This window comes from Pelmatolapia mariae, linkage group LG20 (assembly GCF_036321145.2).
Source record: "Pelmatolapia mariae isolate MD_Pm_ZW linkage group LG20, Pm_UMD_F_2, whole genome shotgun sequence".
NCBI lineage: Eukaryota > Metazoa > Chordata > Actinopteri > Cichliformes > Cichlidae > Pelmatolapia > Pelmatolapia mariae.
The window spans coordinates 32,677,287-32,694,867 of record NC_086244.1 but is presented as its reverse complement, the minus strand read 5'-3'; the positions used below and the strand labels follow the sequence as shown (position 1 = coordinate 32,694,867).

The 17,581-nt window shown below is 42.3% G+C and overlaps 1 protein-coding gene across 2 annotated transcripts in view; it reads left to right on the top strand.

The window, feature by feature from the left end:
- Nucleotides 1–17,375, top strand: part of LOC134618065 (helicase ARIP4-like) — a 35,508-nt gene extending 18,133 nt beyond the window's left edge. For both annotated transcript variants that reach the window (XM_063463271.1, XM_063463270.1), the window contains exons 3-22: nucleotides 1,646–1,779; nucleotides 2,005–2,178; nucleotides 5,327–5,544; nucleotides 5,718–5,900; nucleotides 6,421–6,554; nucleotides 7,289–7,485; nucleotides 7,645–7,848; nucleotides 7,937–8,075; nucleotides 8,158–8,335; nucleotides 8,446–8,658; nucleotides 8,880–8,998; nucleotides 9,155–9,279; nucleotides 9,960–10,059; nucleotides 10,152–10,357; nucleotides 10,887–11,062; nucleotides 11,633–11,829; nucleotides 12,012–12,211; nucleotides 12,324–12,413; nucleotides 12,649–12,744; nucleotides 12,926–17,375. In XM_063463271.1, coding sequence (XP_063319341.1) covers nucleotides 1,646–1,779; nucleotides 2,005–2,178; nucleotides 5,327–5,544; nucleotides 5,718–5,900; nucleotides 6,421–6,554; nucleotides 7,289–7,485; nucleotides 7,645–7,848; nucleotides 7,937–8,075; nucleotides 8,158–8,335; nucleotides 8,446–8,658; nucleotides 8,880–8,998; nucleotides 9,155–9,279; nucleotides 9,960–10,059; nucleotides 10,152–10,357; nucleotides 10,887–11,062; nucleotides 11,633–11,829; nucleotides 12,012–12,211; nucleotides 12,324–12,413; nucleotides 12,649–12,744; nucleotides 12,926–14,007 — 4,165 coding nt within the window. In that variant the 3' untranslated portion in view covers nucleotides 14,008–17,375. The remainder of the gene's footprint in view (nucleotides 1–1,645; nucleotides 1,780–2,004; nucleotides 2,179–5,326; nucleotides 5,545–5,717; nucleotides 5,901–6,420; nucleotides 6,555–7,288; nucleotides 7,486–7,644; nucleotides 7,849–7,936; nucleotides 8,076–8,157; nucleotides 8,336–8,445; nucleotides 8,659–8,879; nucleotides 8,999–9,154; nucleotides 9,280–9,959; nucleotides 10,060–10,151; nucleotides 10,358–10,886; nucleotides 11,063–11,632; nucleotides 11,830–12,011; nucleotides 12,212–12,323; nucleotides 12,414–12,648; nucleotides 12,745–12,925) is intronic.
- The last annotated feature ends 206 nt before the right edge of the window (nucleotides 17,376–17,581 follow it).

Sequence of the window (17,581 nt, the reverse complement as noted above, 5' to 3'; positions counted from 1 at the left end):
AACACCCACTGCTGGCTGGATAATAAGATTTGTCCTACTGTACATATATATCACTTGTTTTTCTTCCTCTACTCTTCCGTCCTCTTAAATTTCATTTTGAAACTATGTTCCAGTTACTATTGAAATCTATCACTGATCATACATATGCTCAGTCTGCAGCCATATTACTCCAGGCTGCAAATAAACATGGTATAGCTCAACCCCAAATATGCTGTTGCCTTTACATAACAGCCAGTTTAATATAATATCAAACATATGTCATGGATAAAAGTTCTGGGTTTATTCCCTGCCTTTACGTACATATGACATATTTAACTATTTGTGTAAATAAGAGGTGTAGGACTTTTTGTTTTATTTGCCAGTTCAAAGTAGTACATTTTTTACAACAATGATTTGTTTGTTCAGTATTTCTTTTTTGAATAATTAAATTATTCAGCTTTACAATTTAGTTAGTTGGAGGCTATAGCAAAACTGAAACCCGTTTGTGTAAATGTGAGCACTGCACCGAGTTCTCTAAATATCTTCAATTCTTTTCACATCTTAGAAAAAAATTAGCCCGGAGACACAATGTTCATTTCATCGTCCCATATTCCAGTAAGCTTTTTACCCACTGTGGAAATCTAGGATTCAGAAACAACATCAGCAAACATTTAATGCATTTAGTGTGCTAGCAGTACAGCAGAAGTCAGGTTTCTACCTGCTAGCCTAATCAGTCAGACTTGTGGTGAAAATTTTACATGGACAAGCCAAATGTCTTCCGGAGAGAGGTTTTGTGGTCAGATCAGACAAAAAATTGGCCACAATGACAAGAGTAAAGGTCAAACCTGAGAACTCTGTCCTAGCTGTCATGCATGGTGGTGGTACCATCATGCTCTGGAGCTGTTTTACTGCCAGTGGTACTGGTACGTTGCACAAAGTGGAAGCAGATCAACAGCTAAATGGTTGAAACTTGGATACAGTTGGGTTTTACAACTTGACAATGATCCCAAACACAAATCAAACCTGGTTTTGGTCTGTTTAATGACTGACTGTAATGTAATCAGTCATTACATTAGAATGGCATTCCCAAAATCCTGACCTCAACCCTATTGAAAATTTGTGGACTACACATAAAAAAGCTGGGTCTGGTCGAGGGACATTTAACCAATTTATTAAAGACAACCAAGTTATTAAAGATGTATGCTGTCCAATCATTCCATCCTAGAAAAAGAACAGACTGAAGAAATCAAGCTAACGTTCCCATGTTGTTCTAGCAGGTAGTGTAAATCGGGTTGTCCTTCAACATGAGGACACAAAACAAGTGGGTTTCTTCGAATGAGCCTAGCAGTAATGGCAGTAATTATTCCTCCAAAGCACAACAAAGCATTTAAAAAGTCTTTGATAATTCTTTGTGGCTTTTTCGCTGAGTCACATATTTCACAATGTGCAGCTCTCTTGGTTCCAATTTATTATTAAATGCTGACTAATGTATCTTTAAAGAAAGCAATGATGTGACTATCATAATTAAGCCCCTGCGAGTATTCCAGTGTGAGAACAATGATTCATCAGCAATCAAACACGTGCACAGTGCAAACTGTATGGTTACAGTTTGTGAAATTCTAAAACTAGAATAAAAGCAAACCGATTTGTTGCTGTGTTTGCGTAGGAAGTTACTGAGGGAGCACCAGTTGGAGGCAGTGACCAAAGCGGCCCAGCAGGAGGAGCTGGAGAGAAGGCGACGTCTGGAGCAGCAAAGACAACAGGATTTCCCCGTACCGCTGCTGCCCGAATACACAACTGGTGAGAGTGTGTACACAAACATGCAAACTCGCTGCTCCATCAGACAGTAACTGCGTAAACTGTACGACAATCCGCAATTTCAAGTTTGTATCCAGGTTCTGAAAAACCAACTCTCGATTTTGCTTTCTTTTTGTTCATCTCACAGCGGATTTTTCTCTTTTCATCCCTCATTTGTCCCCAAATCTTCTTCCAATACTAACTTCACCTGCGTTCCCTTTTCTCAAGGCAATGTGACAACGCGTGCGTCGTCAGCGGCGACGTCAGCGGCATCGCAGCAAGAAGTGAACTCGAGCAGACGGGAGGTGATCTGTGTGGACTCGGGCAGCACGGGCATCAGTGAGGACGACAGCAAGGCTAACATACCCGCCTCTGTTAGCCCACAACACACACACAAAACAGGTAAGAGACACACAGACAGAGGAAGGCAAAAAAAAAAGTAATGCCAAGTGTTTTAAAGCAACTTAAACCAGCAGCTCAGTTCAGTTTGAACAAAAGCTTTTATTCTTACTGTCAAAGAACATCACTTGAAATCAGATGTTCCTCAAAGCAAACAGAAAAAAACTAACAGAAACAAGATGTTTGTCTGGTTCCAACTTCCTTTTTTTGTGCATTTTATGACTGAATAGTCGTTACTTAGCTGTGTTATTGCACGCTGTTGTTGTTTTACATTTCAAGTGAATATTTGAGGAGGTTTCTTTCAGTCAGAATATGTCCTTTTCAGTCTTTAGAAGAAGTATTCAAAAATGCTTGTGTTAAAAAATATATATATATATAGGTATATTTAAAAAAAAAAACACTAAAAAGGAAAAAAAAAACGTGGATTGGAAACCATAACATTAAAGCTGACTAAACACAGTTTGCATTTTGTGGACAAAGACTTGCAGTACTGACCCTTTTCTTGTAATCCCAGGGTGTATTTTACATGTATCATGGAATAATCGTAGAGGGGATGGTCGCCTAACTGGCCAAAACCTTTAAAAAGCAGAATCCGTATTGTTACAAACACCACAGTGTGCAGCAACTTTTAGTTTTCCAGGACATTCAGGATTTTAGTGTATTTCTTTTCCCATTCATTCCTCATCACGTTTAACAGACGTTTGAGGGCACATTCAACTTGCAGAAACTTGGATTTTAAGTTTAAGCCATCTGGTTATAAGCTCAAAACCATGTTAGGTCTTTAAAACTTCCAAGGATCAATCTCACTTTAAGGACTGGCAGCTTCTCCAGGCTCTCAGTTTCAGCTGTGACAGGCTGCAGACTTCCTCATTGGGTTATTTAATTGGTTTGCCTTATTAGTGCAGAATGAAGTATTGTCCGTTTATGCTATCAGGCGTTGCACAATTGCTGTCATGACTTATGTAAAAGTGACTCATCTGTTCTATTCAAACATGTAGCAGTTACGTCACAGTGTCTGTCCTACTGTTGGATTTCTTGGTACTGAAGGTACTGAAGGCTGCACAATGCAAAATCATAAAGTTATAAAACATTTTACTACAGTCGGTGTTGAGAAACAGTAGATCCACAGTGTGCAGCTTCTCTTTTTCTTTACACAACATAATGTTAAAGTTCAAGCTTGACTCTAAAGAGGGGTGTGGGGGGGGTGTTGTCGGTGACATCAGTCTTTAAAACTTTTCGCACACTGGCCCATCAAAGGGAAATATCTCGCAACTGTAGCAGTTTGATGTTGTCTGCTGGAAACCTCACATCTCATCAGCCTTTTAAAGATTAAGCAAACCAGCCTGAATAGCCTCATGACAGGCATGCGTTTATTAAATTACACACTCTGTTTCAAAATGCTTTCTGAGCCCAGGGGTCTGGAAAGCTGACGCAGTAAAAGACCCCACAGATTGAATTTCCAGAAGAAGAAAAAAAAAGGAAGATTTGAAAGACAGCCCGAACTTGAATATCGAATGAGGTTTTTACTCCAAAAACCACAAGTCAGCACATATTTAGGTGTCCATTCATCTGCAGAGATGAACAGAAATCAGCATTTATGTTCAACATCACGTCTGTAAACTACAGGAAGTCGTACCGGTCCTGTTTTGTGACTGCAGCTCTAGTTTCGCTCTCGCAGCTGCCTCAGTAGAGCCGCTGGAAAGGAAGCGTCCCATTATTTCAAATGAAAACGTGCTGATTACTTTACTTGTGATTAAAAAAAAAAGAAAGAAGAAAAGAATCCTTCTAGGGAGGATTTTGTAAAAACATTTAAACTTAATTACTAAAAGTCTTACAGCACCAATTTAAACTGAGGTCAAAATTCTCCCTGCTTCCTGTAAAGGTTGTGTGTCTGTGTGCGCGTGTGTGAGTTATAAAGTGCAGGGTGTTTTCGTAGATTAGCTGCCATGTGCATCAGAATATTTAGAACCTTCAGAGAGTACATCATGTACTGTTCCCTTATTGCCCGAGTGCGCACTCTCTCACACCCTCACACAGTCGCAAACATTCAGAAAGCCACTCAAGGATAAACACACGCGCACAGTTTGGTATAAACACATATATTTCAGTGTCGGGGCCAGAAGATGAAGGCAAACCGCAGACACGCATACCTGCAACACAAACAAATGAGGATGAGAGGGCGAGAGAGATGGCCGTGATAAACAGAGACGGGTAATATGTAGATGTGAAAGCTGAGAAAGACAAAAGCAAAGGAAAGAGGAAAAAAGGCAAATGAAAGGGGGAGAGGTGAAGGGAGATGAAAGGAGAGAGTGTGGGTCTGTGTGTGGGGGGGTGGGGGGCAGATCAGAGTGGGTCTGTGGAGCAATAAAGCCGGCTAATCCTGGTTATGAGCCAGAACACACTCACATAACAAACACACACACTTTCACCACAGTGGCACAGTGACATTTCTAGTTTGGGTTGCATAACCAGTCTCCCCCTCCACTCTAATCCTACTTGTATAACCAGCCATTCACTGCAGTTATATAAGCTCTCTCTCCCTCTCTCTCTCTCTCTCGCACGCGCGCGCGCACACACACTAACATACTGACACACACACCACCTCTTCCCGTTGTGCCCTCACAGGCTGCCAGCTTGTGTAACTTTAACCACTTGATACCGCTGACGCTGAATTCCTTTTTTTATCAGATATGGATTTCAGTCGTTCCATTTCCAAACGCGCACGCACGATAACCTTCACGTTTGAAGCAGCATCGCACAAGATGCGACCAGTGACCCCTGTTACTTGACATGAATGTATGAAGGCCATTAAAAAGAAGGAGGGCTTGTTTTCATTGGAATAGCTGCTGCAAGATTTCTCAATCTTCGGCACTTGGGCCGCTGGGCCTGTTTATTCACATTCTCTCATTCTGTGTGTCTCAAAAGCGAAACAGCCCTGCTCACCACAAAAACAGTATGAAATACACCATTTCTTAAAGTGTTTATCATTTAGCCCAGTAGAATTACCAAATTTACATAATTAATAACTTCTCCAGTTTGCAATTTCTCCTCCAGCTCCAAAAAATATATATTTATATCTAGTTTTTATTGTCTCTAGATTTTATTTTTTTTTTATGTGCAAGTGTTTGTGTACTCTCTCCGGCCTGCGCAGATGTCATAGATCTGAGCTCCAGCGAGGACGACTCCATCGTCCACGTTAGCGAGTCTACAGTTGAGGAAGAAGAAAGCGAGCCGAGCGGCGCCCACATCAACGACGCCCTCAACCAGCCGGACGCCCGGGGGAGGGTGCTGGTCAACCTGAACCATCCGACTACAGAGGAAGACATCTTCCTGTCGCCTCAGCTGGCCAGAGCAGTGAAACCTCATCAGGTACTAATGTAGCAGCACCTATTGTAACTTTTTGAAATTGTCAAAAAAGGGAGAATTTATTCATTGTTGTGTTTAAAAAGTCCTTTGATGTCAATTTTGTTAAGCCCCATAAATCCTGATCCCGGAGTTTCACTCTCTCTGCTTTTCTTATGCCACCTCTTCCTCCTTCTCAGATTGGGGGAATCCGTTTCCTGTACGATAACCTGGTGGAGTCGGTGGAGCGCTTCAGCAGCAGCAGTGGATTCGGCTGTATCCTGGCCCACAGCATGGGCCTGGGCAAAACGCTGCAGGTCATCTCCTTCATCGACGTCCTCTTCAGACACACCCAGGCTCACACCGTGCTCGCCATCGTACCTGTAAGAACCCGCGGGTTTGATCTTGGTGTAGTAGAACGGGGAAAAGGATTCAATAAATGCTCAGATATATGGAAGAAGAGAAAAATCTAAGTGGATTAAATCAAAAGATATAAGTGAATAGATGAATAATAGAATAAGTGCAGGGACACGTTTTGCCTGCGAGCTTTCGATCGATAGAAATGAAAGTGTGTGTAAAAGTTGATGTGAGGAGTAACTCAGAGAAAAGGGCATGTTAATAAATAATGTTAAGATGTTCTGCAGCTCACGCTTGCATGAATTATTGATCGTATTTATCCTTGAGTTCTATTATCTTAAAATGATGTTCCATCAAAAGTGAAAATGAAACAAAAAACAGAACACATTTGCTGGACTTGTGAAGCTGCTTGTTGCCTTTGTTTGGAGTGAGGTTTCTGAGCTGTCACTCTTATGACGTGAACAGAATTCTTATAGAAATTAGGTGATAAGCTATAAGAGAGTTTGGTGATTTTTCTTTAAATGTATATATTTTTTGTTGTTCCAGGTGAACACGCTGCAGAACTGGCTGTCAGAGTTCAACACCTGGGTCCCGCCCCCTGAGGCTTTACCTCCAGATCCTGATCCTGCAGTGGTGACACCACGTACCTTTAAGGTTCACATCCTCAACGATGAACACAAGTGAGTAACAAACACACTTTTTTTTCTTTCTTTTTTTTAACATAGTCCTTTTTAAGATTGGGTACTTTAACACAACCACATCTTTGTTGTTTTGCTCTATCACACTAGACAGAATGAAAATTGATTAAATGTTATGTAATCATCGAGGAAAAACAATAAAAATCCTGCAGGTTCTCTCCTCCTCACACAGACAGCAGGGTCAAAGCAGTCAGGAAGTGTTTCATTTATCTGTCTTTAAAAAAAACAAAAAGACTAAGCTGACCCTCTGGTCGGCCTGTGAGCTTAATCCCCGTCTGGCTCGTCCTTTCTCCCGTCTCTCCGGTATCTTCCCTCCCAACAGCTGCTGGATTTCTGCTGGAAAAGATTTTCCGATTCTCACGCGTATGTGAATGTCTGAAAATATTTATTTAATATAAGATAATCTGATATTATTACAGGATTTCCTCCCTTCTTTGACTCATTTTCTTCACCTTTAGTCATACATCTCACACTTTTTCATAGGTTTCACTTAAAGGTGCTACAAATTACATTTAAGCTCATCACTCAAAGGAAAACGTGCCTCCAGCTTTCTTTCTCCTTTTTTGTTCTTTTTTTTTATTGAACTGTAATGAATGTTATCCTTTTAGGAAAACACTTTTACTTTGTGGATTACTGCCGGGCAAAAATTTATTTCATTGTCTTACCTTTGAGAAACACAAGCAGTAACCAACCTGATACCTTCCGGTGATATCCAGGAATACTACAGCCAGGGCCAAGGTGGTGGAGGACTGGGCTCGGGACGGGGGCGTGCTGCTGATGGGCTACGAGATGTATCGCCTTTTGTCACTGAAGAAGAGCTTCGTGGCTGGAAGGAAAAAGAAGAGCAAGAAAGCAGCGGGACCTGTTGTCATCGACTTGGATGAAGAGGACAGACAGCAGGAGCTACTTAAAGGTTGGCGAGACTGGGAAAGATGATAGAGGTTGCTGGACAGGAAGGACAGGACGTGAAGTAAAAATGGGAGAAATGCAAAGACTAGAAGTTTCAGATTACAGTGCAAGAACAGTCAGAATAGCAAATTAAATTAAAAATATCCTCACTTGTTCTCTGTAGGTATCGAGAAAGCTTTGGCTCGGCCCGGTCCAGACGTGGTAATCTGCGATGAAGGACATCGCATCAAGAACTGCCACGCCAGCACGTCGCAGGCTCTAAAGAACATCCGAACCAGACGCCGTGTGGTCCTCACCGGTTACCCCCTCCAGAACAACCTGATTGAATACTGGTGCATGGTCGACTTTGTCCGGCCCGATTTTCTAGGTATGGAGCAACCTGTGCCTCGTTTCAGCAGACGAGCATTAGGAGTTAATGCCAACACTGCAGCTTTTACACCCTGTGCACATTTCAGGTACGCGGCAGGAGTTCAGCAACATGTTCGAGCGTCCCATTCTGAATGGCCAGTGTGTGGACAGCACGCCTCAGGACATCCAGCTGATGAGGTACAGGAGCCACGTCCTGCACAGCCTGCTGGAGGGCTTTGTACAGAGGTAAAGGTCACTGTCATTGTCCATAAAACAAAAGCTCAGTGAGGTTTTTGCGAATATTGATTGTAATTTGTCTTTAATCCAGACGAGGCCACGATGTCCTGAAGGACCAGCTGCCTTCTAAGGAGGAGCATGTGATTCTGGTGCGTCTGTCTCCCCTGCAGAGGGCGCTCTACACAGAGTTCATGAACCGTTTCAGAGAGGCAGGAAACACGGGCTGGCTCAGCCTCAACCCGCTCAAAGCGTTTTGCGTCTGCTGCAAGGTGAGGAGTGCGAGCGTGTGTCTGGATCTCTTCAGGAACTTTGTTTCACTGGTGACGATAATGACATTTATATATAGTTTTTCTAAATATAAATTTGTGTTATTCTTCAGATTTGGAACCATCCAGATGTCCTGTACGAGGCTCTGCAGAAGGAAAACCTGGCAAGCGACCAGGATTTAGACCTTGATGACATCACCTCTACAGGACGATGTCCGGCAGCACCCAATCAAAAGCCGAAGAACCTGGACAACCCTAACCCCGTCGGTGGCCTGAGCCTTAACCAGCTGCAGGAGAAAGCCAATCAGGTCATCACATATGAATGGGTACGTTGGAAGACTATTAGAAAAGTGCGATCCAATCAAAGTTAACAAATGTTTTTACTGAAATTTTAAATAGTCCGTGCTGTGTTCAGATGTGAGAAAACTGGCCCATAGTTCCCGTCTGTAACCTCACTTTTTCAAAATCACTGAAACTGCTTATATAGGAAAAACCTCTGAAGCTGATCTGGGAGCAGTTTTTATAGTCTGTCTTCTCACACGGACAGGCAAAGGACATCATGACTGACTACAAGCCCGGCATCCTGGAGAACTCTGCAAAGATGGTTCTGCTGTTCCACCTGATAGAGGAGAGCGTCAGGAACGGAGACAAACTCCTCGTCTTCAGGTAAAAGACGTAAAAAGGTCTAGGATGCAGATTTTTGATTCGAAAGAAAAAGAAATAAAAATCTTTACTTTTCAACAACTTTGCATTCCATTATTTACACTCGTGCACCTCATGGATCAGATTTCTTATCCCCCTTGTCTGTCTGCCTCCCTGCAGTCAGAGTTTGTCCACGCTGACCGTGATCGAGGATTTTTTGGCTAAGAGACCAGTGCCTCCATCACCCAATGTGCCCAGCAGAGACAGACCCAATCAAAACTGGGTCCGCAACCTCAACTACTATCGTAAGTAATCATGAGGTTTCTGAGGTGCGAAACAGCCGCTCTCTGTAATATGCTAAACCGAGCCGCTAATTATGCTGAACTGATGAGTCTGTTCTCTTTGGGGGAACTGACTGCAGTGATTTGCGTGCTGCTGCTCTCATTGACTTGCCATGAGTGCTGCCACCTGCTGGTGTTTTTATTTCTTTAAATAACGGCTATATGTTGATTTATCATTTTTCTGCAAGCCAGTGTTTTCATTTACAGCTGTTCTATTTGTGGGGTTCATGTGTCGTAATTGATTTTTTAAATATTTTATTTAAATTATATTCTTTATGTTTTACTAGAAGCTTGAATTATAAAGAATGATCCACAGATATTTATAAAGATCTGTCATCCAAGATCAAATTACAGTTAACGTTTTATTTTAACTGCATCACTGGTTAGTTGAGCTCTTATAATATGAATCCTCAGCTGTAACTTGTCTCTATATACATGGTATTTTATCTGTACAGTCCATATAACAGCATATGGGGATTCAAATATTGAAGGATAAAGTTTCACTGTACTGTGAAACAAGCAATCAAGCAGTATAAATTCAGAGAAAAACAGGAAGAGAAGAGATACAAGAATATAAAACTTAAGGAACATGAGAACCTCTTAGATATGAGTTAACTCTGCATTTGCCGTGTGATATTTTGAAGGACTGGATGGAAGCACAACTGCCTCAGAGAGAGAGCGACTGATAAACCAGTTCAATGACCCCTCCAACACCTCCGCATGGGTTTTTCTGCTGTCAACCAGGTAACACGCTCCCCACTAATCATATCATTATTATAGGTCATAAATCTTAAAAGGACTAATCAGCTTACCGCTGACCCGTCTGTTCCTGTCAGGGCTGGTTGTCTAGGTGTGAACCTGATCGGGGCAAACCGTGTGGTGGTTTTTGACGCCTCCTGGAACCCGTGCCACGACGCCCAGGCCGTGTGCCGTGTCTACCGCTATGGGCAGAGGAAGCCGTGCCACATCTACAGGCTGGTGTGCGACTTTACGCTGGAGAAGAAGATCTACGACCGTCAGATCTCCAAACAGGGCATGTCTGGTGAGTCGGAAACACGTGAAAAAGCGCTGCAGAGAGTTGCAACGGAGCTGCAGTCAAATAACCTCTCCTAAAATATGTGTGTGGTAACATTTTAGTTACTTAAAAATGCATTGCATACAGGAGCATTTGTCAGACATTTTCCTGTATTTTTAACCAGAAATAACTCAATTTTTTTTTTTAATTGAAATTTCACTCCCTTCAGATGACAGCTCTTTCAAACAGCTGTCAGTGTTGAAATTCACTGAAAACCCCAAGTGTAGGTTCCTCTGTGCGAGCAGAACCCCTAAAACTAAATAATAAGCTCTGAGGTAAAGTCAGAGCTCTTCTGCCAAGCGGCTCTCGTCTGACACTGAAGTGTCTCAAGTGTTTGCTGTAAGCTTTGTCTGGTGAGACGAATACATCGAGGCCATTCGAATTTAGCCATTTCTGTCTACATTTTTTCCCCATGTATCCTTAGATGAATCTTTTTCCAAACAATTTTACCTCAATATTTTAGTTCTTCTGTTTTTTTTTCCTTTCTGTTCATCAGACCGCGTTGTGGACGACCTGAACCCCGTGCTGACCTTCACCAGGAGAGAAGTTGAGTCTCTTCTTCATTTTGTGGAGGAGGAACCAGACCCATCTAGCATCCATCTGCAGCCCAACGACAGAATGGAGAGCGTCCTCAGGAAGGCCCTGCACCTCTATCCCCAACTGATTACAAAGGTATGAGGAAACATATTGTCCCCATACGCCCTCTAGAGGCGATTACAAATAGAGCATAGACGCTCCTGCACTCCATTGTGTATTTTTTCCATTATTCACTACGATTTGATGAAGATAAAAACTCATTTTCTGCAGACAGGAGTCTCCTTAAGTAAGCTTTCCTGACATATTTTAGAGTTCTCTGCTAATTGAATAAGCCCCTAGCTGTCATTACAGCAGGATGACATGTCCAAATGTGTCCATAGTTGCCAACTAAAATCCATTTTTGGAACTATGGGAAGTATGCCAAGGAGTTACAGTGAAGCTTTGTTTTACATTTATAACACAATTTTAAACAGCTTGTGAGGTTCTGGAGATTAAGAGGTGATGAGTCATCACATAATTACACCCTTTTTTGTGGCTCGCTTTAAAAAGCAGAGAATCTTCCAGTTGCCGTTCTCATGAATTTTATTAGACTGAATTAGTATAAGCGGGCAAAATATTAATGTATAGGATTAGGGCATCATAAGTGAGGTAATCGTGCAAACTTGGAGCAGAACACTGATCAGCTTTCAACCTCCTCCTTTCTAGCAACCATTCCCCCACGAGTCCTTGCTGATAGACCGCAGGGAGCTGAAGCTGAGCAACGCAGAGAAGAAGGCAGCAAAGAAGGGCTACGAGGATGAAAAGAGGGCCTCGGTGCCATACACCCGCCCTTCCTATGCTCACTATTACCCTGCCAGTGATCAGAGCCTTACCAACATCCCTGCCTTTAGCCAGAGAAACTGGTTAGTTATTGACATCTACAATCCCACTATATATGCTAACAAGCTACCGTAAATCCAGTTCTTATCACATGTCTCTTAATTTTTTTTTAAATGGTTGAGCATTTATCAAGTAAACCCTCCTTCAGAAAAATAAAGACAAGTCATAAATCAAGAGTAAAAAAAGAAAATCTCTGTCTATTCAGGCGTCCTCCCACTAGCACTGAAGAGAAGCCAGTGGCCAGTGTCAGGCCAGTCCAGTCAACTCCAGTCTCTATGATGCCCCGCCAGGCATCTGCAAGCTCTGCCCCAGGCAATGACTCTTCTAAATCCAGCCTCGGAGGCTTCCCTGTCAACTGCCTGCAGAAAGCTGGCGTGTTTGTACAGAAAATTGTCACCACCACTGGTAAGCAGATTCTCCATGCACTCCATTTTATCTCTATTCTTTCTGTCAGTACTAAAGATTACTATATTTTTATGGCCGTAAACCCTGATTGTCTTTCTTTATCTCTTTATAGACATAGTGATTCCAGGCACCAACAACTCCACAGATGTCCAGGCCAGGATCACCGCTGGAGAGAGTATCCATGTCATCAGGGGCACTAAAGGTACAATACCGCTTTGTTATACATGTCAATTCTTTTGTGTGGTGGTCACAAAATGCAGATAATTGTGTGAACGTGTCCTTGTTCCAGCTGTTTTTTGTTTGTTTTTTGTTATTATTGAAGAGATTATTAAAAAAAACCTTTTGGTATTTGTCGAGTTAGTTGAGTAAAAAGATGTAATAATGAAATGTTTTCATTTAATTCTAATAACGGTTTTGTTTACCTGTGGCTTTCATAGGGACTTACATCAGGACATCTGATGGCCGAATCTTTGCCATCAGAGCAGCTAGTAAGGCCAAGTCGGTGGAGGAGAGTTCAACAGCACCACCCAAAGGTAGGATGATTCCCTTACAATAACTCCTCTGAAAGCATGTAACCCTAGTTACTGTATTTACGTACCATCTCAGAGATGTAGCACACTGATATTAATGACTTTATTGTATTCTTTCAGTAAACTGAGGCCGTGTTGATGCTTGAATTTTTGTAAAGCTTAAATCCAATTCTTTTCTCCTCAGATTTGCAAGCACCCCCTCCAGAGGTTCCCACTCATGTCAGTAACGGTTGCCTGTCACCCAAGACTGTGCCCCGCCCTCTTTCCCCCGACAGCCCGGAGATCATTAATGAGTTGCAGCGCTATACGGGCGGTGCAGGAGCTGGTGGGTCAGCAGGCTCTGCTGTTCATCTGCCAGAGAGCAGCGTGAGCAGCCTGCCCTCAACCAAACTGGTTCAGGCCAATGGCAGCAGTGGGAGCGGGTTATTAAGTGGAAATCTGAGCCACCATGATGCCTCTGTGACTAATGTCATTCAGCCCAACATGGATGCCACTGCCGCCCAAGATCTGAGAACGGGCTCCAAGCGCAAAGCCTCCACCCCATCCTTGGATGAGCGGGCCAGTAAGCAGCCTTCTGCCGGCAAGCACTCCTCAGCCCCTGTGGCCTCGCAGGGCTTCCCCTTCACTGGGGGCTATGGGCTCCCCCCTATGGGTCTAAACTCTGCCATGCTGGGTGGTTCACTGGGGCATCCGCTCTTCATGGGGGCAGGCTCGCATTACTTCCAGCCCCCCCACACTCAGCTGAGCGACGCCAGTTACATGTACCCGGATCGGCATGGGTGGAACATGGGCGGAGCCGGCACTGTTCCCACTTCCTCTCCTTCCTCATCACTGACGACAACCACCGCTCCCACCGTCTCATCTTCCTCCTCAACATCATCATCCTCTCCATCAGTCAAAGCTGCCAGTTCACTTTCAGGAGCCTTGCCACCATTCATGCTGAGCTCCAACATGCCAGGCATGGCTGGGATGCTCCCACCAGGCTTCCCTCTGTCGTATAGTCCATCTCTAGCAAGCCTCTACACCAGCTCAATGCTCCCAGGAGGGGTGTCGGGTCCAGCTGCTACTCCCGGCCCAGCTGGAGCCAGTTTCTTGTCCCAATACCCCCCTACTGCTGCATCCAGCTCCTCTTCATCTTCCCCTTCTTCCTTCTCCCCCTCAGCTCGGTCCGAGGGCCAGCGAGGCCCGGTGCTGGTGAACGGCGGGAATGTCAGCAGCATCAGCAGCTCAGATGAAGATGATGTAATTGAGGTGAGGGGACAGTGACAAAAGAATGATGTCCTTTTGTGAGAATGCTTTCAGAAATTGTAATAGTCACCATAAAAGGATGACAGCCCATTTGCCAGGATGCAGGTTTCCAAGAGTCGAGGCCAAGATGAAATTAAATTAAATGAAATGAGGAAAAAAATGACAGACATTTAAGGTGTTGAGATCTGAGGCCCTGCTGAAGTGTTTCTCCTGAACATCTCTACTTGCCTTGAAGAAATGGTCTGAATGGGGATTCAACAGTGACTGGACAGAGAGAAATAATCTTGATGCTGAATATCAGAAGAAGAATCCTGATAAAGGCTTAAAAACCCTCCAAAGGGATGGAGAAAATAAAAGTTTGAGGATTTTGAGCTTCCAAAAAAATGTTCTTTTTCTTTTTTTTTTTTTTGTCCAATGCCGGCATTAAGATGCTTATCACTGGACTGAGTACTGCTGAGTATGGGCCTGTAGTGACCACAAGCGGCCACTAGTTATACTGTTGACTTTTAGAGATACTAGCTCTGCAGCTTTGCTAAATGTCAAGACTTTTGCTTTCAGCTAATTAAAAAGAGGAGCTGAGGTTGCTTGTGAAACAGGCTTTGCTATTACATTAGCTGGTAGCACAGTTTATTTCATAACTAAAATGGTATTGTCCATCACTTGTTGCTACTGAGCACTTCTTAAAACGGCAAACGCAACGGTTACAAGATCACACAGAAGTTTTAGAGAGCATTTTTGACTGAACTTAATAATAACTCACTGCCAGGACAGGTGTATTGTAGGATTTTGTTCTTGAAGGAACACACAACAGATGTGGGATCATATTGAAATACTGAAGAAACAGTTGTGCTTTGAGGATGAGGTTAAAGATATTCACTGAAACTTTAAATCTAATGAAAGAATGTACGCTTAATCAGATGCCTTTACACCAGGCCTTTTTGAAAAGACTCCTTCTCTTTAGGCATCAGATGTGGGAAGATTTGTTTTTCTTCTTTTTGTGCGTGTTTTTTCTATTTATGTAATCTCTGATTGCCTAAAAAAACGACAGCCAGGTGAAAATGAGGAAAAAAATAAACTGTGTCCCAGTGAGGTGTCCTCCTTGTAGCGGAGAAACAACCAACAGAAAATGCCTTTTTGCCTCCATCTTTCTGAATGTTAACTGTGAGAGAGGCGAGGTAAAGAGAGACAGACAGTCGCCGTGGCTCTCTGAATCTCACCCACAGTCTTACTGTAGCCTAGTGAAAAACGATGCAAAACACTCACTCAAGCCTATATATGTATTTGTACAACCCCAGAGGAACGCTCGTGTTATTACTGTGTTTGTAACTGCTTGTTGTCTTTTTAAGGGTTGCAAAAGGAATCATTAAAAAAGAAAAGAAAAAATTTAGATTCATGTTACTCGGTTTGGTAACATGTTTTGAGAGAGATTTCACCTCTGCTCTGCTGTTTTTCCTTTTTCTTTCTCTGTTTCATCTCGTTTCGTGAACAGAGGTCAATGTGAAACCAAACCTTTTTTTTAGGGAGAGATGATGTAGCTTTGCCAAAAGGAAAAAGAAGGAAACAGCACATCTGAAACCTCCATCAAAGAGGATTGTGTCTTAAGAGACCAAATAATGCAGAGCAGACAAAAAATAAAAACAATCCAGTGCAGAAACACGCTCTCTCTACAGCATCCTCACAGCTACAGTTGAGAAGTACATATCCATTTTTACACTGTAAAAAGATACAAATCTGTGTTTGACTGGGTGAAAGCTAGAAAAGCTTCTTAGTGTGACCAGTTTCCCCTTTAAATTTGCTATAAATGGAGTCCGACCTATATATTGTGTATATCAGCCGATATTAATTTTTTGCCAATATTTCAGTTTTGGCATTTATAATGGATGATAAATGGAAAATTCAAATAAGAGATTTGGGGGTGGGGGTTGCATAGTTTGCCCACCAGAGGACAGTCTGCACTCGCAGGTAACACGTGTTTGGAACTACTGGCAGATCAGATGATTGTTGGGTAGAGCAAAAAGGAGCAATCCGCTACTTGTGACAATAAAACAATATTATTTTTAAACTGCAGGGTTGGATGTTGGTCAAGACTCATAAATAGCTATAAATAAAAAATCTTAGGGAAATCTTTGTTTTCTGTGCGTGAAAGGAAAAAAATATCGGCTGATATATGAGATTTTTAAATCCTCAAATCCGACGTATCAGTAAACAATATCGGTACCAATATCAGCATCGGTCCTAAAAATCCCATATCGGTCCGGTTCTAGATGTAAACCATCAATCCGCTGTTCCAGCTGACCCCCCTCGGCCTAAACAGCTGCAGGAAGAGCTTTAAAAACCACTAGCTCTTTTGTTAAAGATGAAACAACGTCAAGTTAAGACTCAGCATTACCTGTCCTTTTTCCCTCTTCCATGTGTTTGTTCTCCATACTGAAACTGTAAGTTTACTTGTGTTTCATTTTTGCTCTCTACAATGTTTGAATTTACCAAATTAATTTATTTATGACGGTGCATATTTATTCATTTGTATTTTTATTTTTTTACAATGTCTTTTTGGTTTCATTTGTTTCATCACTATCTTGTTTGTAAGATTTTTACAGTCATATTAGTATTGTTACTACAGTTTTTGTTTTTTAAGAACTAATGATAAGCCAGTCTGACCCAACACATGTGAAACTGTGCAGAACTTTGATGTGGACCAACCAATGTGTTATTAAGCACATTAATATCCAGGATAGCATAGAGTTAAAATCATATCTAATAACTGATCAGCCGTTTAATATGAAAAACCAAAAAACTGTCACCAGGGATATTCAACGACTGCACAGTGTTGAAATCATTTCCTATTTATGTGCGCTCAGATAATATAGATGCAAATCTTAGTATTGAATCTGAGCTAAATGAGCCATTTATGTGCATGCTAGCTCAATCACAAGTAATGGGTCAGAAACCGAGGCAGCCCAACCCACTTATCATCTGGAAAAACAAAGCAAAATAACAACAATAAAAACAAACAATATCAAGTGCTTCTCCCCTTTTCTGTGCTGTATTACCATATCACCAGAATTGTCCAGGCGTGTCATCACCCCTGTGATGGCAAAACTGCAAGTTTTCCTCAGTGTTGACCTGTTTGGTTGTCAGCTCAGCATTTGCTGCGCAGACTGACTGCTCTTTAGTTTCACAGCTTTCTACTTGAATTTACATATTTATTTATACAAATCGAGTTGGTCGGGCAAGCAGAGCCGACTGTCTGAATTCCATTTTAGCCGAGGAGAAGATTAAATCTGCTGTCTTTGAGGATTGGCTCCAGTCAAAGCTTGTTGTGTGGACAATGTGTATGACTTTGGATTACATCATTTTTTTTTGTTTTTTGAAATTTGTAAATAAAAAGAAACAAGTTCTAAATCATACTCTTCCTACTTTGTTTATATCAGCGGTGACCGATGCAGTGCTTGCCCTCTTTATTTGTTATTCACACGCAGAGACTCACACATACACACAGGCAACTGAGGGCATCTAAATCTTACAACAGATTTGAAGAAGACACACTTGGAAGAGGTGCTGCAGTATATTTGTCTCGAAGAAACTTAGTTTT